The 24365-nt window shown below is 57.3% G+C and overlaps 2 protein-coding genes across 14 annotated transcripts; one reads left to right on the forward strand and one right to left on the reverse strand.

Moving 5' to 3' along the window:
• Positions 1–737: 737 nt before the first annotated feature.
• DEF8 (differentially expressed in FDCP 8 homolog) lies at positions 738–16401 on the forward strand. Of its 13 annotated transcripts, XM_045818488.1 has the most exons (13): positions 1110–1599; positions 5280–5413; positions 5733–5815; positions 7031–7180; positions 8074–8215; positions 9401–9565; positions 10134–10261; positions 10392–10505; positions 11278–11358; positions 11998–12138; positions 12239–12348; positions 12563–12632; positions 13099–13225. In XM_045818488.1, the coding sequence occupies exons 2-12, from the start codon at positions 5290–5292 to the stop codon at positions 12606–12608; spliced, it is 1284 nt and encodes a 427-aa protein (XP_045674444.1). In that variant the 5' UTR covers positions 1110–1599; positions 5280–5289; the 3' UTR covers positions 12609–12632; positions 13099–13225. The 13 variants fall into 13 exon arrangements, 9 of the variants coding, with proteins under 9 accessions (XP_045674445.1, XP_045674439.1, XP_045674440.1 ...); XM_045818489.1 differs by lacking the exons at positions 1110–1599; positions 12563–12632 and adding an exon at positions 738–921 and having other exon boundaries at positions 13099–16401; XM_045818483.1 differs by lacking the exons at positions 1110–1599; positions 12563–12632 and adding an exon at positions 1039–1099 and having other exon boundaries at positions 13099–16401.
• A 147-nt stretch (positions 16402–16548) lies between these two features.
• Positions 16549–21199, reverse strand: LOC123805758 (tigger transposable element-derived protein 1-like). Its single transcript, XM_045818490.1, has 2 exons — positions 19590–21199; positions 16549–19504 (listed from the first exon to the last, which is right to left on the reverse strand). Exon 2 carries the CDS (start codon positions 19501–19503, stop codon positions 18346–18348), a length of 1158 nt encoding a protein of 385 aa, XP_045674446.1. The 5' UTR covers position 19504; positions 19590–21199; the 3' UTR covers positions 16549–18345.
• Positions 21200–24365: the final 3166 nt, after the last annotated feature.

A 24365-nucleotide genomic window follows, 5' to 3' on the forward strand; every position in this document is an offset into this window, starting at 1 on the left:
CTTCCCCTCCTACCGAGCTGACTTGATTTCTGTTTCACAGGCACAGTGGTTTCTTTCGGTTCCTCAGGGCCTTTGCACATGCAGCTCCCCTTCTGGACCCTTCCCCCCAGCTTTTCTGTGGTTCTTCCCTTCTCACCCTTGGGTCTTGGCTCAAGCAAGGTGTGCCCCCCGCCCCGCCCCAGACCTTTTTCGTCTCCCTGTTCATCTCCTTCTCAGAGCTCATCATGTCTCTCGTCACGAGGCACCTCTGCTCACCGAGCGCTGCGACCGTGTCTGTCTTCTCGGCGCTGCGTCACCGCACCGAGGCCGAGGCCTGGGGGGCCCCACATCTGGTGCTAACACAGGTCTGTGCAGTGGGCCCCCTGCCAGGCGGGGGCTTCTTCCCCTCGGGGTGGCCTTGCTTGGGAACCCTTCCTTTCCCCAGTCCCGCCCCACTGCTCTGGGCTCTGGGCTCTGAAGCAGCCAGGGAGGCAAACAGAACTTGCCTGCACCCCTTAGTTTCTGGTGGAGGTGGAGGTGGTGCGGGAGGGGAGGGATGGAGAGACGAGCGCAGTGAAAATGCGTGGGGCAGGGAGGAGGGTTACAGAGAAACGAAGCAGGGATGGGGGAAGCGGGTCAGGCCTTCCCACAGTGGCCTCTGCCCCGCTCCCCCGCCCCCACGCGGCAGTCCGCACCGAGCAGCTTCCTAAGCTCGCTGAGCCTCAGTCTCCTCTGCAAGACGGGGCAGGTCGGCAGCCGCGAGCACCGCACAGGTGGGCAGGCGGCCGTGCGTGCACAGAGGCGGCTGCTTGCCGGCGATTCCCTCTCCGTCCCCGCCTCCCCAAACACTGGGGTTGGAGTCTATTTAAACCAGGACGTTTGTAATGACGGGAAATCTAGGGAATTGCAGAACCCCCCGCCTGGCCATACCACCTTGAACAGGTGAGATCCAGCGTTTCCCATTTCTCGGAGCGGGACGTGACAGGGAAGGGCGCGCCGACTCCGGGACCCGCGTGCCATGAGCCTCCCGGCCGCAGGCGGCAGCAGCGGGCGGCGGGTCGGATACAGTGTAGCGAGGGCGGCGGGCGGGATACTATGTAGCGAGGGCGGCGGCGGTCAGGTGAGCTGCGGAGGGGGAGCCTAGGCGGATCGGTGAGGGCAGGGGGTGCCCGGGGTGGAGGAAACCGGGGCTCCTGGCCCTTGGGTGCACACAGCCTGCCGCGCCCCGGAGCTCGGGCAGCCCCCTTTCCCGACGCGGTCACGAAGGACTCGAGGGGTCAGGGATCTGCCCAAGGCCCCGCCCGCGCCCAGGAAGGTTCAGACCTGCGGGGTCGCGGCGCCCACGTACCGTCCTCACCTGGGCGCAGGGGCGCGTGTGGCCCCAGCTGTAACCCCACCCCGATGGGGCAGGGTTTAGCAGCTCCAGGCGGGGAAGAGCTCCCCCAAGTGACATTGTCTCCGCTTCTTGCCGTCAACCCTTGTTTTTTGTGGGATTCCTGAGTCCCTCGGGGACCCTCATAGCTGCTCCTGCCTCCGTGGATGCTGGGCTGCTGTGAGTCCCAGTTTCCTCACCTATGAAGCGGGTGGGGTGGTGGAACAGACTGGCCCCTCCGCCAGCAGGTTAGTCCCCAGAGAGGGTCCCCAGAGTGTCTGCCTGTTGCTCTTGTGGGTGAAGGTGGGGGAGGGACCGTTTGGGAGTGGCTGGGGCCCTCAGGCCAGCGGTGTGCACCCTGCCAGACTTAGTGACAAACAATCCTTAAAGGGACAGCACCCCAGTTCCTGGTCCTGGTGGGTTCCTTGCAGGCCTCTTTCGCGGTCTGAACAGACAGTCTGTGTGGTCTCCCCTTCCCACTCCAGGAAGAATTCTAGGGACCTCTGGTGGTGGCTGTGGTGATAACAGGACCTCTTGGAGTCCCAGCCACAGGCAGGACATGTGGGTCATGGTGAGGGCATCTGAGCTGCAGCCCAGTGTCCCTCAGCCATGCGCCTCCCACCCTGCCGCTCAGCTCTGGACTTTACTCCCCTGGGTCTCCTTCACTGCTGAGTCCAGGGGTCCCCTCCCCATGGGGGGGGGCAGCCTCTGGAGGAGTGTGGAGGGTGGGATAGCTGGTTTTCTTGATTCGTCTCAGTCTCTGCCTTCCTGACCGTTCTTCTGTGAGGCCAGGCCTGGATTTTGGGTGCCGAGCTCTCTGTGGGATGAAGCTGCTGGGGTGGCGGGGGTGCCTGGCATTCCCTGGCCCCTCGTGTGAGAACTTCGTCTGTCTGCCCTCTGCAGCCCGGAGGGAAGCATGACACTCTGACTCAGCAGGAGAGACACTGAGGCTGGGAGTGGCCAGGCAACCCCACTCATCTGTTCATGCAGCACCTCTGTGCCGGGCCTGGGGCCGGCACTGCCCACGAGGGGGTGGGCGAGACGGGCTTGTTGCGCAGGAGCTCTCAGCTGGATGGCAGCTGCTGGGAAGGGCTGGGTGTGCCTGCCTCCCAGCTCCTCTGGCTGCACTGTAAAATTCTGCGAGGCTTCCAGGAGGAGAGCCCAGGGGTGGGCTGGTCTTTGCGTGATGAGAGTGGCCGTTGGCTCAGCAGCAGCTCTGGGCTGTGGGCATCACTGCCAAGTACAAGTACGTAGTCCTTTCACGCACCCCAGGAGGCCTGCCTTGCTTGTGGACAAGAAAATGGGGTCACGCTGGGAGAGGCAGAGTTTAAGTCGTGTCTGTCTGATTCATAACAATAAGAGCAGCAATGACAACAATAAGTTCTACCCGGAATTTATTGAACGCTTACTATGTGCTGACCAGAGTGTCCAGAACTCTGATTAACATTAACTAATGTAATGTTTTAAATATATATTTTATTTATTTACTTTGAGGGAGGGAGTAAGAGAGGGAGAGAAACATCAGTGTCCAAGAGATACACCCATTGGTTGTGAGATACATCCCTCTCGCACGCCCCCAACTGGGGACCGGCCTGCACCCCAGGTATGTGCCCTGACTGGGAATTGAACCATAGACCTTTTGGTTTGTAGGCTGGTGTTCGGTCCACTGAGCCACACCAGCCAGGGCTAATTTAGTCTTAACAATAACACTGTACAGTGGGTGCTATTATTATCCCCATTTAAAACGTGAGAAGTCGAAATCCACAAAAAGCTTAGGCATTTGCCCGAGACCACATTGGATCCGTCTTACTACCATAACGTGCTGGGTTGATCAGTTAGGGTCTCTTTTGGCTGCAAGAGCCAGAAATCATCCCCCCAATAACAGTAGTTTAAACAGAAGTTTATTTTCTTTCTCATTTGAATGAAGCCCAGGGGTGAGCTAGGCTGAGCTTCTCTGTTACAACCCAAGGTGACTGCTCCAGCTCCACCCATTGCGTCTGCATCCCAGGCAGCAAGAGGCAGGGAGGGATGCAGAGGGGCAGTTCCTCCATGTAAGAACAATTCCCGGATGTGTCAGGAGATCTGTCCCTGTACATCCCATGTTCAGAGTGTAGCATGTGACCACATCCGGCTGCTGGGAAATCACGTGAGAAGTTGAAAACCAGGGCTCTCCCCTGTCAAAGGAAAACCAGATCTGGACGGGTGCCAAAACAGATTTGTTCAGGACCATTGCCATACAGCTGAGAAACCTTTGTGTGGGACCGAGCTTGACTCCAAATATGTCATGGGCCCCCTGGATTAATAGTCAAGGGGCAGGATGGAGTTGGGGGGTGAAAAAAACGCAGAGAGGAAATGTCAAGGGCATGGAGGATTCTGGCTGCAGGGACCAAACGGGATCTTTGCTGAAGGTGGGGCAGGATGATCAGACCCCTGGGGTGGGGGAGCACGAGGAACCCATCAGATGAGGTGGGGTGACCAGGTGTCAGGGTGGGGCACGCCTGCTGGGCTGGCTTAGCAGTGTGCTTGCTGAAACTGGGTTTCACAAGGAGGGCACAGAGGGCCTAGGAGCAGGTTCAGGGGCCTGAATAAAGTCTGACCAAGCAAAGACTTCATCAGCACTCAGGAGGAGGGGTTGGTGAACACCAGGGCAGCTGGGGGCAGGGGTCACGGGGCATCAGGGCCCGACACCCTGTGTGAGGTGCCCATGGCACCTGTGTCCTCCCGTGCTGCCCTGGGGGCAGCCAGTCTGTGGGTGCCTGGTTCTGCCTGACGGGACCTCCCAGCCCCCAGCCCCACCCACAGACATCAGACAGGGAGAACAGGTCCCGAAGGTGGGTGGGGGTTCCTGGCCAAGGCAGGACAGCTGGCAGGGAGCCGGGTGCAGGGACCCTCCGTAGGGCTGCTCCCGTTGGGCGCCACGCTCTTCCGTGGCAGTGGGGTGGGGGTGGTGGCAGATAAGAGCCAGGGGGTTGCCTTTTATGATTACGAATTGTTTCAGACTGTAAATGGGTGTAGAGAAAGCATAACCCACACCCAGAAACTCACTACCAAGCTTTAAAAAACCTCTTCTGCTTCCTACAGACTCATATCAGCCTGGAGGCTGAGGAATGTGGCCCCGCTGGTTAGGTGGGAGGGCCTGGGGTGGGAACCGCCCCCAGCCAAAGCCCCTTCCTCTCACAGCGGCAGCCCTCCGCCTGCTCCAGTTCCCTGGGCTCTGGGCAGGGGAGCGGGGCCAGGCAGTGGGCTGGGCACTTCCTGCGTTTCCTGGGACCCCCAGGTGAGAGGCCACACCCTGACTCAGGCTACAAGTCAAGTCCCTGGGAACCAGGCCAGTGAGCTGCTGGCTGGCATGGGGAGCCCGTGGGGCCCTGGAGCCCAGGGAAGGGCCTGGGTCCTGGCATCGGCTCCGGAGTGCCCAGCACTGTGCTGTCTGGTGATCCCCGTGGACTGCCAGGCTCAGGGCTGTGAATTTGGGATGCTCTGACCAGAAAGGAGTACCTTGGTGTGGGGGCCAGGGCTGAGGAACTGAGTTCTGGTAGCTGTGTGTCAAGGGGGCAGCCAGGCCTTCTCGTCAGACAGTGTAGGGCGGACGGTGAGGGCAGGGCTGGCCGGAGCTGCACAGGACCCCAGGACTGTGCTGGGCGAGTGTCTGCTGGGGCCCCCTGGAAGCTCAGGTCCTCCTCCTGCCCCTGCCCGTCCCATCTGCTCTCTTCCTGAGGGGACACCACTCCGAGGGCCTGAGTGAGCGGCTGACTGCTTTGGGGAGGGGCTGAGGATGGGGGCCGTGGTGTGGGGGCCTCTGCTCAAACGCCCCTGGGGAGTGAAAGAGGCCAGGCATGCCCCCTGAGAGCCCCCAAAACAGCGGGGACAGGACACAGCGAGCTGGGAGCTGGCCACTCATGGCTGCCCTGCCTTGCCCGGCCCGCAGGTGGGATGCTATGGAATATGACGAGAAGCTGGCCCGGTTCCGGCAGGCCCACCTCAACCCCTTCAACAAGCAGCTTGGACCAAGGCAGCATGAGCAGCGGGCCACTGAGGAGGCCCCAGACACCACTTCTGAAGGTGGGTGCTGGGGCCGGGGGCCATGTGGGCAGCGTGACCCCTCGTCCCGGCGCCTAGCTCCCTTCCCAGTTTCTGTGGTGGAGGGGGCTGGCTTTGCCCCTGAGCCGGGCACCATGCTGGCCGTTTCCTTCTCCCCACATGTTCCCTCCCAAATGGCAAACGCCGGGGCAGGGCCAGGCTCCCCTCGGCACCTCCCGTGGGCTCCCGGAATCCCCAGGGGCCCTTCTGACCCCCCAGCTGCCTGGCCTGCCCCTGGGGAAAAGGTGGACTGACTTTTTCCTCTCTGTTGCCCTTCACGCCTGCACCCCGCTCGCTCCAGAGAGCCCGCCTGAGCCGGAGTTCCACTGCACCGAGCGCGTGATGGACCTGGGTCTGGCCGAGGACCACTTCTCCCGCCCCGTGGTAAGATTCAGGGCACCCGAGGTGTGAGGAGCCAGACATTCCCCAGTCACCCCACCTGCAGGCAGAGGGGCTGTGTCCGTCTCAGCCAGGGCTCCTCAGCCTGAGGCCCACCGGGCACCGGGCACCCCTCGCCAAACCTGTCGGAGGGCTGGTGGGGATGGCTGCGCCTGGCTCTGGGAGCCGGGGCTGCCCCTCCCAGGTGGGGCTGCTCCTCTCCCTGAGCTCCAGGGTCCTGTGAAGCAAGTGTGAAGACTGACCTCGTCTGGGCTCCTGTGGCCGTGCTGCCGGGCGAGGGCTAGGGAGGGAGAGAGGGGAGCCTCCCGCCCGCCATCCACCCTCACTCGGGTCTGGAGGGCCACTCTTTGGTCTGTTCTACACTTTGTTACAGGAAAACTTTATTGAAAATTTAAAAAAAAACATAAAAGGGCTCTAATGATTTTTAAACAAAAAGTTTAAAAATATTTCAGTCTTATGTAAATGGTCTCCAACTTTTGAGAGAAGCATTATAGTAACATTCAAATGTAACACCAACCAAAAAAGATGCACCTCAAAGCCCCAGGTTCTAAGGAACTTCCCATGTGGTATGTGGCTTTAGGCTTTGCCGGTGCTGATATGTAGTTCATCTACGTGCTTTGTATCTCCACGATGGCATCTTCCAGGCCCTCCTGTGAGCCGTACACTGAGCTCCAAAGGAGGGGCTGTGCCTGGCCCCTGGGCAGCCCCACCCCCAGCTCTCACTCCTGAGCGGCCTCCCTTCCCCAGGGGCTGCACTGTCCTGAGTCTGATGCAGGCTTTGCTGGGTCACTGTGAGGTGCTGGGGCCGGGGGTGTGGGTGCCTGAGGCGTCTCTGGGCCTGGCGATAAAGCTGGAGGCCACTTCCTGTCCTTGATGATAAGCAAGTCTCGCTTCCCCAGCTTTAGCAAAATAGCGTGGCCAGGAAAGCAACTGGGTTTCTAAAAGAAGGAAGTTGTGTTTTGAAAACTATCCTGAATTAGGTCTTCGGAGACCTGTGGGTAGATGGTCCAGCTGGGGGCAGGTGGTGTGGGTGGTTCCTACCTGGGCCGCTAACTCCCTGGGCCTGGAATAAGTCCTTGACCCCTTCTGGGCAAGTGGAGGCCGGGAGGTCTGCTTGGGCCTAGCAGCCCACTAGGACAGGCATGGCCTGGACCCGAGGGGCATGGGGTGGGCATCTGACTTGTGTGCCCCGCCCCCCAGGGCCTGTTCCTGGCCTCGGATGTCCATCAGCTGCAGCAGGCCATCGAGGAGTGCAAGCAGCTGATCCTGGAGCTGCCTGAGCACTCCGAGCGGCAGAAGGACGCCGTCGTGAGGCTCATCCACCTCCGGCTGAAGCTCCAGGAGCTGAAGGTGAGTGCAGGCGCAGCCCACCGTGGAGGCAGCCGGAGCTGAGCCAGGGTGTGGAAGCCTGGAGGCCTGGGGTGTCCCTGGCTCCCTCCCAGGGGCCGAGGCAGAGGCTGCCCAGAAAGGCAGGGGGCGAGCTGGGCTTCTCTATCAGCCTGACCCTAACTGGCCAGTCCTGGGTCAGGTGCCCACCCACTGCAGCAAATGAGTGAGGCAATTTGCACATTGAACCACATGACTCTGATTGGGGGGTGGGGGCTCCTGGGGGGGTCACAGCAGGGGTAGTGGATCCTGGCAGCCCAGGCCACATGTGTCTGTAGTGTCCTGGAGTCTGTGCATCTGTCTTAGCCACCACTGTGTCCCTGTGCTGGCCAACGAGTCCCTGGGAATTTAGACTTGCTAGGTTATAGGCAAGGCTGTGGCAACAAAGTCTCTGAGATACAGTGACCTAAAGGAACAAGGTATGTCACTTAACTCGTGTAGAAATGCTGTGGGTGGTCCAGGGCCCGTATGGCAGCTAATGGTGATGGGGACCCCAGCTAATGGTGATGGGGACCCCAGCTAATGGTGATGGGGACCCCAGGTCTTCCGTTCCTGACTGGGTTCCAAGGGGGCCCGAGTCCCCACCCAGGTCTGCACTCAGCCAGCAGAGAACAAGGGAGGAAGGTCACGTGCCCCCTGTTCACCAGCCCGTGGCCGTGGCAGGCAGCACCTACGTGCAAGGGGTGCTGGACAGCTGGTCCAGGCCTGACTGACCACTTGGTGTTCCATCGAGAAAGAGCAAAGGGGCGACATTAGAAGAGGCTCCTGTCTGTCACAAATGGCGCCTGGGAGCAGTGAGTCGAGGGGCTTGTGTGAGGGGAGAGGAGCTTCAGCGGCCCCTGGGCCTCTCTCTCCAGGACCCCAATGAAGACGAGCCCAACATCCGCGTGCTCCTGGAGCACCGCTTCTACAAGGAGAAGAGCAAGAGTGTCAAGCAGACGTGTGACAAATGCAACACCATCATCTGGGGGCTCATTCAGACCTGGTACACCTGCACAGGTGGGCCCAGACCCAGACCGGCCCCTGTGGGTGGGCAGGCGGGTGCCTAGCACAGGGCAGGGGCCTCGTGGGTCTGCTGCGTGTCTGGGCCGTGGTCGGGGCGTTACAGACTGTGTGGGGCATTCGCTGAGCCCTGGGCGTGCGTGAGGGATGAAAGACCCAACTCACGCCTTCTTAAATGTAAACGAGTTAAAATAAATATTTAGTTTCTCAGTTGTACTATCCACGTTACAGGTGCTCAGTAGCCACAGGAGGGCGGTGCAGGGAGGGTGCTTCCTCCACTGGACGAGAAATGACCAGTGAAGGACATGGTGTGGTGGATGACGTAGCAGAGTGACGAGAAACGAGGAGAGGGAGCAGCACGTGTTGGGCAGTCGGGCGGGTGTGGCTTCAGGGGGATTGAAAAGGCATCCCGGGACATTTAAGGAAACACTTGGAGGTCAGGGAGCAAGCCAGGTGTGAGTCTGGGGAAGAAGGTTCCGTGGGGAGGTGGCTACTGTGCAAAGGCCCTGTGGTCACTGTGACTGGTGTCCTCGGGGAGGAGCAGAGGGCAGGTGGCTGGACCGTTGTTTCTGAGGGGCGGCGTGGCTGACGTAGGCTCCGGGGTTGCTGGGGCCTTTCCAGGAGTGAGCTGGCGGCCTCGGCAGGTGCTGCATGCACTCGGGCTGCAACAGGCCAGTCTGCCTGAGTGGAGCAGGGATGGAAGGAGGGATGCCAGCGTGGTGGGGGAGGGGAGGGCACTCTGACCCGGGCGGGCACTGGGAGTGGTGCGTGCACACTCCAGGAAGAAAGAGTGGCAGGAGAGAGGAGGGGGGCTGACTTCAGGGTTTTCAGCCTCAGGAGGCGGAAGGAAGGCGGAGGTCTGAGATGGAACCGTGTCTGTGCTGGGCTTGGGAAGGAAGAGCTGGAGCCCCACTCTGACCCCGTGGCTTGGACGGCCTTTATGCGTCCCGGTGGGGATGTCAGGTGGGCCCCTGGGCTTTTGAATCTGGAGTTCTGGGGCCAAGTCTGCTCACGCCTTCAGGGCAAGGCTCGGGACAGGGGCCAAGGGGCCTGCGGGGGGAAGCTCTCGGATTGGTCTGGAAATCGAAGTAGCCCCCCTGGGGGTCCTGGCAGCTGAAAGTCAGCCTGGGCTACCGCCCCCGCTTCTGAGAGTCACAGTGTTGGCACCCCACACCACCCCAGGGTGTTACTACCGCTGTCACAGCAAGTGCTTGAACCTCATCTCCAAGCCCTGCGTGCGCTCCAAAGTCAGCCACCAAGCCGAGTACGAGCTGAACATCTGCCCGGAGGCGGGGCTGGACAGCCAGGATTACCGCTGCGCCGAGTGCCGCGCGCCCATCTCTCTGCGTGAGTGCGGGCGGAGGGCGGCTCTTCTGGGCAGGGGACAGGCCCACAGCGGCGTGAGGACACTGGGGAAGTCAGGCGGCCAAGGCCAGCGTGGCTCCTGCAGACACGTCTCCCTTTCCTGGGGGAGCGACCAGAAGCTGCTGTGGCACCTTTTCACCTTCCGCCAGCAGCCTGGGGGTCCCCCCCGGGTCACGGAGGAGCGCCCTTGTGCGGCCCTGTTGGGACCGACAGCGCACCTCCTCGGGGACTAGGAGAACCCCACCGCAGTCACGCACTGCTGTGCCTCAGGCCTTAGAGATTCATCGCTGTGAATGCATGGGGTCCCCTGAGCAGTCCTGGGAGCGGCCCTATTATTGTCCCATCTTACTGGTGAGCAAACCAGGCAGTGAGGCGCCCTGACCCGGTCAGGTTTGCAGGGTGGACCCCCGGACCCTGTGGGCTCTTTCTCTGGTGTGCCGTGGGCACAGCTGGGCGACAGGACAGCACCACGGGGCGCAGAAGACGCCTGCGTGTGTGGCTGGCACCCTCAGAGTAGCCCCGACTTTGAAACAACCGGCCCGGTCCGCAGGAGGCGTGCCCAGCGAGGCCCGGCAGTGCGACTACACGGGCCAGTACTACTGCAGCCACTGCCACTGGAACGACCTGGCCATCATCCCTGCGCGCGTGGTGCACAACTGGGACTTCGAGCCACGCAAGGTGAGGTCAGGAGCGGGGAGCGTGGGCTGGGGGCGTGGCCATGCCCAGTAGGGGGTTTGGGGGCGTGGCCTGGAGCGGGGGAAAGGTGGTGGCGTTGTGTTGGAGGCGCCACCTTTGCCTCCACTCCCAGGTGTCTCGCTGCAGCCTGCGCTACCTGGCGCTGATGATGTCACGGCCGGTGCTCAGGCTCCGAGAGATCAACCCCCTGCTGTTCAACTACGTGGAGGAGCTGGTGGAGATCCGGGTGAGGCACCGACGGGGTGCGGGCGGACCTTGCTCCTCGCAGCAGGGGGGTGGGGGTGGGGTGTGGCGTGCATTGTGGGAGCTGAGGGGAGGCCCACCTGCCTAGATTATGGCCCCTCGCCGCCCTGTGGATTGAAAACACTAGAGCAATGTCCAGCCTCAATGTGATGCTAGGCCAGAGGAAATTTGGAAATTTCTAGTAGCTACATTAGAAAAGTTAAAAGAAGCAGGTAAAGTTATTTTGAATAACATATCTTATTTAACCCAGTATACCCAGAGGATTATTTCAACATAACCTGTAGACATCACTGAGACATTTTTGTACTCTGCCTTTGAATTCCCAGGTGCATTCTGCACGCACTGCACCTTCGTCAGCCCAGCGAGCCCTCGTGTGGCTGTTGGTAGCCACGTAGGTGGGCCACCCACGTGTGGCCTCCAGCCGTTTCCCATGAAGTGGTCTGAGGGGATTGGGTTCTATTTAAAGGGCAGGCTACGAGGCAGAGCCTGTGTGTTTGCCAAGGCCCCTTGGGCTGGGCTGGGTAGGGCTCTGCGTCCTTCTCAGACATGGGGTGGGGGGGTAGAGCCTCAGGGTCCTGCCTGGCCTGGAAGTTGTGCTTTGAACTTGAGCTTGGCTGGAGCCCTCAGGCCTGAGCCCTTCCTGCTGGTGTGAAGGTTCTGACCCAGAGTGTAAGAGGAGATGACCCTCTACGGGGGCTGTGTAGGGCCAGCCCCTGCCCTGGCCCAGGAGGCCCACCTGCCTGTCTTGTCTGCAGAAGCTGCGCCAGGACATCCTGCTCATGAAGCCATACTTCATCACCTGCAAGGAGGCCATGGAAGCACGTCTGCTCCTGCAGGTCAGCCCCCCCACGCAGGGTCGGGGGAGGGGCGATGGGCCACGGCCGGACAGATGGGGGCACATGACACTGCACCTTTGGCGAGGGGTCTTCCACACCGTCCCAGGCAACTCCAGGTCTATGTTAGCAAACAGGCCTTCTGCCCAAAAAGTGTTCTTTGATTACCCCTGAGGGGGCACCGAGAGAGATGGGCATCGTCCCTGCAGCCTCTCTGTGACTCTGCAATGCAAGGACCAGGCGCAGGCTCACCCTAGGTATTCGTGCGGCCGGTGCTCACTGAGCGCCCGCTGGGGCAGTAAATACACTGTGTGGCCTCTGGGGGGCAGCAAACAAAACAAGGCCTTTGCCCTCATCTTAGGGCTGCCCTTCAGGTGGGGAAGGCAAGAAACACCAGCTGCTCACAGGTGGGCGAGGTCCGTGGACAGGATGAGGCAGAGAAGGGGACGGGAATGTTGGGGCAGGTCCGGGAGGAAGAGCCAGTGCCAGGCAGAGGTGGGCTGTACCTGGGGCCTGTGTGGCTGGGGGGCTGAGCCTGTTTCCTCCACAAGCACCCAGGGCCTGGACGGTGGGTGGGCAGGGGTCGGGGGGCCGTGGGAGGGGCCCTCCCTGGGCTCGGAGTCACGGCTGCTGGACCCGCAGCTCCAGGACCGGCAGCACTTCGTGGAGAACGACGAGATGTACTCGGTCCAGGACCTGCTGGACGCGCACACGGGCCGCCTGGGCTGCTCGCTCACGGAGACCCACACGCTCTTCGCCAAGCACATCAAGCTGGACTGCGAGGTGGGTGCCCCACATCGAGGACCCAGCATGGGCAGGGAGGGCGGCGTGTCGGGGCCAGGTGCTCTCAGGAGCAGTGCTGACGCCCCCCCCCCCCCGCCAGCGGTGCCAAGCCAAGGGCTTCGTGTGTGAGCTCTGCAGAGAGGGTGACGTGCTGTTCCCCTTCGACAGCCACACGTCTGTGTGCCGAGACTGCTCCGCCGTCTTCCACAGGTGGGTGCGGCCCTGACCCCACCCTGAGGCCACAGGGTGAGGGACAGGCAGGGAGACACTGGGGGCTTGGTCTTTGCTGCCTCGTGTCCAAAGCCCTCACATTGCCCCTGAGATATGGAGTGAGGCCTGACGTGACCGAACTGCATGTCCCGCCTGTGGGGCTGGGGAGGCTGCAGTGTGAGCCCCTCGTCCCACCTGCTTCCCTTGTCCCCAGGACTGGGGCGGGCCCCTCAGGGCTGGCACAGGCCGGAGTTTCCTAGACCTTCCAGTTACTGGCACTTCCAGTAAGTGTCCAAGTAGTTTTTTTTTTTTTTTCAGACTTCTCCAGGCTAAAAAAAACCCTAACATTTTGTTTATTAATGTTGAATAACTTAAACTTTTATGAAGACTGCCTGTTTGGAAAAAATAATACACATAAATTGGAAAAAGTATTTTAGCTGTTTAATAAGCATGATTACTAATAACGTGTCCACCTCCTGGGCCCTGCACAGCGCCTCACAGTGGCCTCAGATGGGACAGCACTCCCCCATTTCTGCCATACTGGCTTTGTCAGCCTCTTGCTGTTGGTCACAGCAGCAGCTGGCGTCAGAGCTGCGCAGACCTGGGACTGCTGTCACAGAAGGGACGAGTGTGGAAATTGAACTCCCGGGAGCTAGCAGTTTGCATGCTGTGTGGCAGATGCCATCCACTGCTGCGCCCTGTGAGCGCCCTGCCCGTCCCTGGGGTCTGACCCTGTCTCCCAACCCCCAGGGACTGCTACTACGACAACTCCACCACCTGCCCCAAGTGTGCCCGGCTCACCCTGAGGAAGCAGTCTCTCTTCCAGGAGCCCCAGGCCGACATGGATGCCTAGAGCCATGGGCACCCCTCCTCGGCCTGCCTGGAGCCCACCCTCCTGGCCATTGCCAATGCCAAGGTGTTTCCTGTGCTCTGGAGACCCCTGGGGTGCAGCCCCTGGACCTCTCCCCCACGCTGGGCCTGAGGGGCATAAGTGCCACAGGGACCATTGTGTCTGGGAGTTTGCTGGGACTTGGGGCTGTGCCTGGCTGTTTCCTGGGTGTGCTGCTGCGGTGAGGGCTGGAGTGTACCCCCGCCCCTACAGGGCTCCGTGGGCAGGGGAGTGGACAGCTTCTCTTCTTCCCTGTGGTGAAGAGCCCCCCGTGCCCTTGGAGCTTAGGCAGCAGGGTATCAGCCACCGTGCCAACCCTGGTTGGCCTCAGGGGATTGGCTGACGAGACCCGAGGATGCCGGCTGCACACACCCAGCCTGGGCCTGAGGCTCATGTGCAGTGGATGGTTTGGGATCTACTGGAGGCTCCCATCCCCCCAGCCCCTTGTTCCTTTGGAATCTTCTGGTTGTTCCTGGCTGGGGCTCCTCACAGCTGTCCCCCAAGGGCCCTGGCCCTGTCTCCACGGTTCTCTCCAGTAGGTGAGATGTTGCCTGGAGACCAGGAACTGACGGACAGGGACAGAGCCAGTCCTGGGCCTTTCTGTGCCACAGAGAGGGAAGGGGGCCATGGGGCCCTCCTCTGGTGGACTGGCTACAGCTCTGACTTGGCCTCATCCAGCTCTGGCCTCACCCTGCTGCTCTGAGCGGGTGGCTGGGAGTCCTGCCTCCAGGTGTGGAGACGGGGAGACTCCAGGTTAAGCAAGAAGATTGGTTACAGCAGACTCGAGTAGCATTTCTGGGGACCAGATTTGTCCCACCACAGTGCCTGTGGAGGAGCCTGGACAGCCTGGAGACCACCAGCCAGGGACCTTTTCTAGGGGGGCCTGAGGCCAGGCACTGGGAGTACCGGCTGCAGGGAGCTCCAGGCAGGAAGCCTAGAGCCCACAGAGGAAGAGGCCCCAGCACCTGACCCACTGCTCCTCAGTGGGGGAGCTGCGCCGACTGGACATCTGCAGGGAGGCCCGTGTGTCGGAGACCCTGCACCGAGGGGAAGGCCTGAGGGAAGGCGCTTCCCTGGCTGCACTGTGCTCAGCTGCCTCGCGCAGGTGCAGGGTGGTGGGCAGGGGACACAGCCACTGCGGTGCCCCTCACCTTTGACTGGGAAGCCCACGGGAAGAGGTCGTAGCCAGCAGAAGGGGCAGCTCAGCTTGCTGGCTGATGCGAGGGGCACTGAAGACAGTGCCGTGTGGTGGCTTTAGGCGACCCTGCTCTGCCCTGCTTCAGTGTGACAGCGAGGAGCGGGCTCAACGACGGGTCCTCGGCCCACCTCTCCTCTGGGGCTGCAGAGGGGGTAAGGGCAGGTGCCTCGGGTCTGCACGTTTTCATGGCCACACGTTTCTGTCGTGGGGACATTAGCCATCCCTGAGTTTCCCGTGTCACAGGGTCCAGAGAAAACGTAGGCATGCTGGCATTTGTCCGACACAGCTGGCTCCCCTCCCTTTTTTTAAGCTCCCTTAATTACCTCCTGCCTCAACACCTCCTCCCCACCTGCATCTTCTGGATGACAAAGTCTCCAAACAGAATCACGGGTGGTCTGAGTCCACAGCAACGTAACAAAACCCACCGAGAAACCGGTTTGCACCTCCCGGAGGAACAGTGAGGGGCACCCAGCTGGGACAAGGTTGCAGCCACTGTCTCATTAAATCTGTGTACTCCAGACTCTGCTGTGTGTGGTGAAATGGGGGCAAGGCAGGGCGTGTCGGACACACGCCTGAGGTGTGCAGACGTATCTTCTGTGAGGTGGTGAAGGTGCAGACAGTATCTCACAGGTTGTTTGGGCTCTGGGGGGGTGGGAGCACTGAGCTGGGCACACGGAGAATGCTCAGGAAGCAGAAGCTATGTCTCACTTCCAGAGTCCTGTGGTAGAAGAGCTGTCTCGTTGGCCAGTGTAGCAATGAGAAAGTCACAGGTCCGGGGCCCGCTGCATTTGCTAGAGCACTGCAAGGGCTGACACTGAACCTCAAGGTCATGCCAGTCACCCTTGGACATCAGGAAACCGTAAATCCCCAACACAAATTACATCCAAACCTCTGTACATGTACATTTTTCTACAGGGAAATCTGTGGATTCGACGAGGATCTCAAAGGGGCTATGGTGCAGAAAACCTCAGGAGTTTCGGCTAGGTGACAATGCTTTGTCTACATGCGTGGTGATCAGATAGGCTGTCAGCAACCCTGCCCCTAAAGCTTGCGGCTGAGCCTCAGCTACAAACAACTGAAGCTCTACTTTGGATATCGGGGAGGATGTGATCTTTACCCTCCCCCACTTTCAGGTTATGAAATAGGATCTTAACATTTTTATTTTGACACACTTAGGCTTACAGAACATTGCAAACCATTCCTATGTACCGGTCTCCTGGATGTCCTAAATATTAATAGTTGGCCCCATCTGCTTTATTCTTTCTCCACATGTACCTTTTTCTCTGAATGGTCTCACATGGTGGGTTGCAGAGACAATATCTTTCAGTACTTGTGTGTATTCCTTCCAAACAAGGGCATTATCTTACGTGGCCCCAGGGCAATTATCAAAAGAAATGAGGAAGCCAACATTGACACAGCACAAGAAAACTTACAACAAGCCTTGTTTGGGTTTTACCACACAGCTGTCAGGTCTCTTTCACCTTCTTAAATCTGGAAGGGTGCACGGCACCCACTGTTGAGAAGAGCACAGGCTACTTATTTTGAGGAATGTCCCTCAGTGTGAGTTTTCCCTATTGGATCTGGGGTTTGCACTTTGGGTGGGGATTCCGGAGGCGATGCTGCTGTACCCAGTGTGGCACCTGGCTTGCGCCCGGAGGTGCTGACTGTGCCTCACCTGTTTCTCTGTCCTTCGAGCTATTCCTGTCATTCTTCAGGTTCTCATTGACCTTCTGGCATAGCCAGATGTTTCAGGCATATCCTGTCCTTTCCCAGTCCCAGCCCTGACACCAGCCATTTCTCCAAGGAGCCCCGGTGCCTTTCAGTGGGAAATGGTGTTTGGTAAACCACTGGGTGTGCTCGTGGACACTGGACTGTCACTGCTTCTTGGTCCTTTCAACAGACAGAGCTGAGAAATAGCCCTCCCTGTCTATTTCTCTATTTGACAATAAACATTAAAAACCACGAATTCAGATAGTTCTCATTTCCAAATGCCACAACTTTCATCCCCCCCCCACCATTGTTATATTTGTAAGTCGTCGAAAGTGAGAAACCTGGCCCCATGAGCCTTAATATATTTATTTGCTCAATCCTAGAATATGCAGAAAGTGCTTTCAGGATTACTAGCCTATGCTTTTGTGAAAAAGAAGTTTACTACCCAGAGCTTAATAATTGTTCAGAGTTCCTTTTTGTCTTTACCCTGACGGCACACAGTCAGACTATGGCTCAAACATCGCTCAGAATTTGGGTATTCCACTTTCACTGTAGGTGTACAATTAATGTGAAATATAGTTGTTCATACGTTTCATTCCATTTCCCTACCATTGTTTATTTTGTGGCGTGAACATAGTCCCCAAAGTCAGACCTTTACAGGAGGCAAACTCAGGTGTCACCCTCCTGCCCCAGCCCTGGGACCCTTTTCGCTCCCTTCCCATAGGTAGTGGTTCTGAGTCTCTGGTTTCTCTTCCCATGTTTCTTTTTGCACAAATGAGTAAGATGCAGGAATATTTTCTTATTTCCATTTTTTCTTCCACAAAGGGTAGCACACTATAGTGCTTTATGTTGCATTTTTTCAGTTAATAGTATATTCTGGAAACCAGTCGACACTGGCTCAGAGTTTTTCCTCCTCCTGCTGTTGCTGACGCCACTTCCACCTGTGCTCTGTCACATCTGCGCTCTGCCACTGCCACCGCACTCACCGCTCTCCCGTATGGGAGTACTCAGGGTGCGTTCGCGTCTTTGCAGTTACAGACGATGCCACAGCAGATAATCTGGGCACATGCACTTTCTTTTCTCTAGAGTGCAGTCCTAAAACATATTCCTAAATCTAAACACACCTATTTTTAATGAGTGTCTCATGCCCCTCAGTAAGGGTTGCACCAGTTTGCATTCCCACCAGCAACACGTCAATGTGCCTGCTACCCCACAGTCTCACCCACAGAACGTGCATCAAACTCTTTAATCAGTGTTCCAGTCTGATTAGTGAGAATGGTATCTGTGTAGCTTTAATTTGTATTTCTTTAAGTATGAATGAGGTCAAATTTCTCTGTTTCAAGATCTAATTTATTTATTTATGAAGTATATGTTCTGTTTACTTTTCTGTTAGGTTTTGGGTCTTTTTTTCTTTCTTAGTCTTTAAGAGTTCTTCACACATCAGGAATATTACCTGTCATCTATGAGACATGTCGGAAATATTTTATTCCATTCTGTCAGTTGTCCTTAACCTTGTCTGCAGTTTTCCTCCTGTGGAAAGGTTTCATATTGTTTACATTTTTGTAGGGTCAAATTGATTCGTCTTCTTTTTTTAAAATTAATTTTATATGGATTCTGAGTCGTAGAAAATCTTCCTCCATACCCAGGTCAAAGACACACTCATCCGTGTAATTTGTAGTACTGTTCCTACAAATCAATTTGAAGGGTTCATTTTTTATATTTAGAATCCTGATCTGTTTGTTTATTCTTGTGTATGCTGTGAGGTGTGTGTCTGATTTTAAGTTTTTCCAAATGGCTAACAAGTTGTCCTTCACTGTTTTCAAAAAAAGCCTACCTGCATTTAGTTCTGGACCAATTTGTTCCCCAGTCCTGACAACGAAACTGCGCTAATCACAGCCACAGTGCGTTTTAATGTCTAGAAGGGCTGGTCTCCCTTCCAAACATTATTTTTTCTGTATTTTTAAAGAAATGTTTTCCTGAGTATTCTAGCATGCAATCTTTTTAAAGCACATAGTTAAATAAAATTTTAATAACCAAATTTGAGACTCTCAAGTGTCAAATTAAAATGCCAGAAGTAGGGCTTCCAGGAAGGCTGAATGTCTGGAAGCAGACAGGCTTGGCTGGGCTCGTCTGTGGGGGTCACTTCGTTGTCTCTGGCTTTACTTGGCGCAGCTCTTGCTCACACGCACTGGAAGACAACCTAGGGCAGTTGCTTCAAGCGCCGCTTCTTCTCATTGTACAATTCCCTGTAGCAGTTGATTGCATCATTGATTGCTCTGGAAACTTTCAGCTTCCACTCATCATTGGGGCAGCTACTGGTGAGGAGCTGTAAACCAGCCTCGAAATGTGAGAAGGCTGTCGAGAGCTCTCCTGTGGTCAGCTGACGAAGGGCAGGCTGGGCGTCTCCGCTCTCCTCCTCTGCTGCTGGCCTCCGCCCCAGCTGCATCAGCTCCTCATTGGAGAGCGTGTCCTCCTGAGACTCTAGCAGCTGGGTGATGTCAGCTTCCACAACTGTTTCAAAGGCCGCAGTCTTGGCAAGGGACACAACGTTTTGTTTAAGCTGTGTGGCGTCATCTGATTGGGCAACATCCTGGGACAGAACACACTGGGGCCAGAGTTTCTTCCACACACTGTTCATTGTTGCTGGTCTGAGCGCCTCCCAAGCTACTGCGATGTTGTCCACAGCATCCATGATGTTGTAGTTTCTCCAAAACTCCCTGATCATCGCTGTATCCTCACCATCTGTCGCTTCTAGGATGTGCTCAAAAGTCCTTTTCAGGTAATGAGCTTTTAAGGTAGAGGCTACACCTTGACCCATGGGCTGCATCAGGTTAGCTGCACTGTTGTGAAGATCTTCCACTCTTACGTTATCAGACAGATCACTCAAACCGACAGGGTGGCATGCTGCATTGTCTAGGATGAGCAATGCTTTGTTGGGTAGGCTATTTTGGGCACAGTATTTTTCAACAGCAGGATAAAAAAAGTATGTGAACCACTCATGAAAAATGCTCCTGGTTGCCCAGGCCTTTTTGTTTGAGCGCCAAATCACAGGTAAATTGGGTTTGGAGTAGTCCTCTAGAGCCTTGGGGTTTTCTGAGTGGTACACCAATAAGGGCTTCAACTTGAAGTCCCCAGCTGCGTTGCCACCAAGAAGCAGCATCAAGCGATCTTTGGAAGATTTAAACCCTGGCTCAGCTTTTTCTTCCTTAGCAATAAACGTTCCTTCAGGCATTCTTTTCCAATAAAGCCCTGCCTCATCTACATTGAAAACTTGCTGGGGGGTGTACTCGCCTTCCTCGATGATGCTTTTCAGCATTTGCGGGTACACGTCCTTGCTGCCAGGAGCCGTGCTGTTCATCCTGAAGTGGGGCAAACAATGGCGCTCCTTGAATCTCACAAACCACCCTTTACTTGCACGAAAACTTTCTTTTTGAGAGCTCTCACCTTGTTCACGCTGTAAGTCATCAAACAAACTTTTGGCCTTCTCCTGAATCATGGTGACACTCAGGGGCATGTTTCGCTGGCTCTGGTCTTCCAGCCACACACGCAGCAGCTGCTCCATGGTCTCCATGACCGCGCTTCGATGGCGAGTCAACCAAGAGGCTCTCAAGGGAGTAGCTATTCGAGAACTCGCTTTGATTTTTTCTTTGTTATCTCGGATTGTCGCCACTGTGGAGACGGCAAGGTCTAAGGCCTTTGAGTTCTGGCTGAGCTTTTCACCCACTTCAAATCGTCTTAACACTTCTAATTTTATGTCGAGGGTAATTGCTTTCCGTTCCCTTTTTGCACTTGGGATGGCCGTTGCATTCAGGGGCCTTTTCCCGGGCATTTTGCCTCCAAAATGTAATGAAATCACCGCAGCCTCTGGGGCAAGGTGGCCTGTGGTTGCTCTGCTCGCTCGCAGGACTTGGGAAAGAGAACGGGCTGCGCGGAGGCGCAGGCGGGCTTCCCCAGAGACGTGGAAGGGTCACCACAGGCTTGCCCAGCAACAGGAGGGCTCATCCTCGACCCCAAGGCGGGCAGCATGGGTCTCTGGGGTCCATCAGTGTCCAAAGTCCTGGACGGCACAGCTGCAAGCCCATCCACACTGGATTTCTGTGATCCAGAGAACAAACAGAAACTCGTGAAGGCGAAAATAGCTGCACCGCACACACCAAGGCAGTTCTTTTGTTCAGAGGGTTGTCCTGGCGGCAGTGAGCCCGTTCTCTGAATAACTCGGGGTGCCTGCTGCAGCGGCCACCTGGGCAGGGAGAGGTGGTGTTCGCCATGGGGGCCGCTGCCCATGGAGGACCCAGGAAGTGCGTGTCCTTGTGGATGCCCGATTCAAAATAAGTCTAAAAGCGCTCCTCTTAGCACCTAGCCCGAGCATGCGCTAGTTTCTGTGCTCGGCTGACTGAGTAGGGCAAGGCGGAGCTCCTGTTTAAATCTTTAAAGAGAGAGTCAGGCGGTACAGTAGCCTCCTAAAGAGAAGTCCCGGAGCAGGCACCGTGGCCTTGCTGCTCCTGCGCGCGGCTTCCCAACGCCCGCTGGGGCGACTGCGGGGCGCGGCGCCGCTGTGACTGATCGCCGCTGCTCTGCGCCTGCGCGCGCCCTAGCCGCGCGCCAGGTACCGTCGCACCGGCTGGTGGCGGCGGCCCGCGGCCGGGCGGTGGTCCGGGACGCGGCTAGACGGCCGGGTCGGGCGTCAGGGCCCTTAGATCCGCTCCGCAGGTGAGCCCCGGACAGGTGCTCCCGCCGGTTCCGGAGGCGGGACGGGCGACGCCGCCGTGACGCCATCCGGGTGCGCGGGCCGGCTTGGGCGAGCCGGATAGGGAGCGAAGGGCAGCCGGAGCCGTTTCGGCCAGGTCCCCTCCGCCGAGGCGGCTGACCCTGGCCTGAACCCGTTGTCCTCCGACCCCGGAGCGCCTCTGTTCTCGCAGCCCGCTCCACGCCTCCCTCGGGCGCCTGAAAAGGCGCCGCGCCTCCCCTCCCGCTCCCCAAAGCGCCCACGTGGAGCGGTTTGCGTGGGAGCCCCGCTCCACACGACCCTGCAGCGCGTCGTCCCGGCACCTCGCGGCGACCGCGAGTCCGCTTTGTGGTGCGCCCCTCGGACAGGCCGTGTGCTTTGTCCTCACCGGATGTGCCCATGGACGGGGAATAGTTTTGTGAATCCTTACGGGTTTTTGGTTCTGCCACTATTCGTTGAGCCCAATTACTAGCAGGTCGTGCTGCTCGAGGGCTCCGTGCTGAGCCTCACACGACTCTCGCTTCAGTCTCACACCCGGCCTGCAGGTGGGTGCCGCCGCAGCCGTGTCTTACCGACTAGGGAACGAAAGACGAGAGCTGGTTAGTGGCGGCTGGCACTGTGCCGTTCAGTCCTGCCACACTCCCGCACCTTCATTTTAAATACTCCTGTGTTGTACACCTTCTCCCGGGTTAGAATCCGTGAAATACTACTCCATGTTTTAAGGTTGTTTGGTATCGACGCAGGGGGCAGTGATCACATTGTGTTTCTTTTCCCTCCCTAATACACTAATGTGGAGTTTTTGGATTTTGACCCAAGAAAGGTATCTTGATCTCAGATGATCGTGAAAGAGGAAGAGAATCGCATAAGTTTATTTTCCGTCCTGTCTTCAGGGGTGAACTTTCCCCTCATGTCTGTTCATTTTGGAGACAGTATGTGTCAGGTTTGAGTTGTTCCTAGCAGTATCAGTGAATGCAAAGCCTTCACCCTGTGGCCACGTGGTGTCCCAGCCTCGAAGAGGGCTGTCCTGGTGGAAGTCAGCACCTGACTGGTGCTGCACCTGGCACAGGTGTCTTATGAGTCGTGAACTTCCGTCCCCATGGGACGTGTACAAGGCCCCCATGTTTTCAGTTAGGAAGGGAGGAGGGTGTTTTCCCAGACTGAGTCACTTATCCTTTGAGAATCTCCCAGCCAGGGGCATCATGGGGAGTAGAACAGGCAAGGGCTCTGCCCGGTGCGCTGCTCTCCTTGCAGGGCGTGCCGATGTGTTGGCTGAGGGGCGCATGGCAAGGCTGGGGTGGCAGCAGCTGCTCTGTAGTTAACCATGTGCCCCCGGGGTCAGCACTCATTGGGGGGGAGCTCATGCCTGCCAGGCCTCTGACATGTCCTCTTTCATTCAGCGAGCTTCCTGCGCTGTCCCTGCCAGACAGCGAGCAGGTGTGTGGCAGGGGAGGAGATTCTAGGGGCTGTGACAGGAGAGGAAGCAGGAGCAGAGTGGTAGAAAGGGAAGCCTCGAAGGCCAGTGTTACTGCAGGTGGGACCGCGAGGAGCTCGCCGGCAAGCTGAACAGCCAGTGCCGGGGTGCACCCTTGTGCATCTGAGGCCCAGGTCAGGGGCCTTGTTTGTGACCTGGCTGGAAGTGAGTAGGAAGAGGCAGCAACACTGGGCCTGTTGAAACAAGACCTTGGTGCATCTGGCCTCCAGCCCTAGCTTTGCATGTGCAGAGACTGGCGGAAAGGCTCCTCCAAACCGAGGTGGAGGACCCCTGGGACTCTTCGGGCTGCATCTGACCTCATGTGGTTCCCCAGCCCAGTCGGAAAAGGACGGGCTCTGAGCTACAGGAAAGGGATTGGATGTTTCCACAAGTGTTGTGGGAAGGGTGGTACTTGGTAGATCCAGGGCTGTCGGCCTCCTGATAGGGCGTGGAGCTGCCAGCCGTTTCTGGGCTGCTGTGGGGAGACCTGGGGGTTAGACTTGTTGCCACGCTCCCAGCTCCCTCTTTCCTTCCCCCAGGCTCTTGCTCACCTCCCTGCACTCCTAGATGGGCACAGCGGCGAGGGTCAGAGGAGGTGATGGAAGCACCTGCTCCACCTTTGGGCTCCTTTGTCTGGATCTCCTTCTTGCAGTGCTTGTTGTTTCATAGGGTCCCACGTGGGGGCGCTGCTGTGCCCGGGAGATGTCATCCGTCTGCAGAAGTTGGGGATGCGGCTCCTTTCTGAGCGTCCGTCCCTGTTTGGTTTCGCCCAATGGTAACTTCTTTCTCTTTCTGGAGCCCACTGCACTTTTCAGTCCACTCTGGCCTTTGGGAGGATTATGTGAATAATTTAGCTAATTAGCGAGTTGATAGTCACCTGGGAATGAGTTTACTCTGGGGAATAGCTGCCCCACCACAAAGGACAAATAACAGGTGCTGTTCCCTGCAGCTCCAGCTTTATTGTAACAAAGTATCGGGGAGACCCAAGTCTGTGCTGTTTTGGGTTTTTAAAATACAATTAATCCTGAGTCATTGAAGGCACTTAGATTTCTTTTTGGTATGGTGGCTTTTACTGTGCTTGTTTTTGCTGTAATGGTTTTTGACCTATAATAGGGAAAACCCGAAATTATCTCTAGCTCTGTCCTTAACTGATGTTAGTTGCTAGCATTTATGGTAAAAATTGGCACTTTCCCTCTGTGAGGACGGGAGAAAATGCTGGGTCCAGAAAAGTGTTTGCACTCCTGGGCCTGACAGAAACACTCTCCTTTGGTTGATCAAAGATAAATCATAGTATTCTTTGGTTTTTAATTTTCACATGATTTTAGTCTTAGAATTGTGTTTGTTTTTGAGGTTGTAATAGTTTCCGTGACCAAGATTGCCTTGGTCAAGAAAAGGTTAGTTGTTTCTTTTTTTTTTTTTGACAGTTGTAAGCTATAAACATTCTTTATGCATTTCTGCAGTGAAGTTCCTGTCTGAGTAATTTTTTATGGGATATTTAAGCAGCTAAACGAAGGCAGCAAGCTTACACCTCAGGCTTCGTCCCTGGCCCTGCACACCCGTGATCGCCACGGTGGGGAAATGCCTGTGGGTGCAGAGCTGGCCCTCTCGCCTGTGTGTGTTTCAGCGCCTCCAGGGCGGCGCTTTCAGTTGCTCGTTCTGCCCAAGCCTGACGTCTCTGGAGAGCTGGCCAGTCACCCGTGCGTGCCTCCCCTCAGTGTCCTCCCCTCACTCACCTGTTGGCCGGGTTGTGGGGCAGTGAGAACCTCTCCCTGTCAAGCGGTCCCCCCCACACTAGACCCCCCGTGACTCAGACATCACTTCTAGCCCGGATGCAGGAAGCAGCAGCAAAACCTGTGGGTGGAAGGCGCCTCCTGACGCCACCCTTGTGCAGCGTGTGGGACCTTCTGAGCTGCAGGCCAGGTCCCTGGGGGCAGAAGCGCCACCGCGCTTCTGGGTGGAGCACTGCCTGTGGGGCAGACAGGCCGGAGCCTGCCCTCGCCCAGCAGAGGCTGTGACCACCCCA

Source organism: Phyllostomus hastatus, unplaced genomic scaffold (genome assembly GCF_019186645.2).
Source record: "Phyllostomus hastatus isolate PE091 unplaced genomic scaffold, TTU_PhHast_1.1 phas_scaffold_345, whole genome shotgun sequence".
In the NCBI taxonomy this organism is placed as follows: domain Eukaryota; kingdom Metazoa; phylum Chordata; class Mammalia; order Chiroptera; family Phyllostomidae; genus Phyllostomus; species Phyllostomus hastatus.

Coding starts and splice junctions, on each gene's coding strand:
- DEF8 (XM_045818489.1), top strand. CDS start 5,290: ATGGAATATGACGAGAAGCTGGCCCGGTTCCGGCAGGCCCACCTCAAC. Junction 5,414..5,732: donor CCCAGACACCACTTCTGAAG/GTGGGTGCTGGG, acceptor CGCTCGCTCCAG/AGAGCCCGCCTGAGCCGGAG. Junction 11,359..11,997: donor AAGCACGTCTGCTCCTGCAG/GTCAGCCCCCCC, acceptor CTGGACCCGCAG/CTCCAGGACCGGCAGCACTT.
- LOC123805758 (XM_045818490.1), bottom strand. CDS start 19,503: ATGAACAGCACGGCTCCTGGCAGCAAGGACGTGTACCCGCAAATGCTG.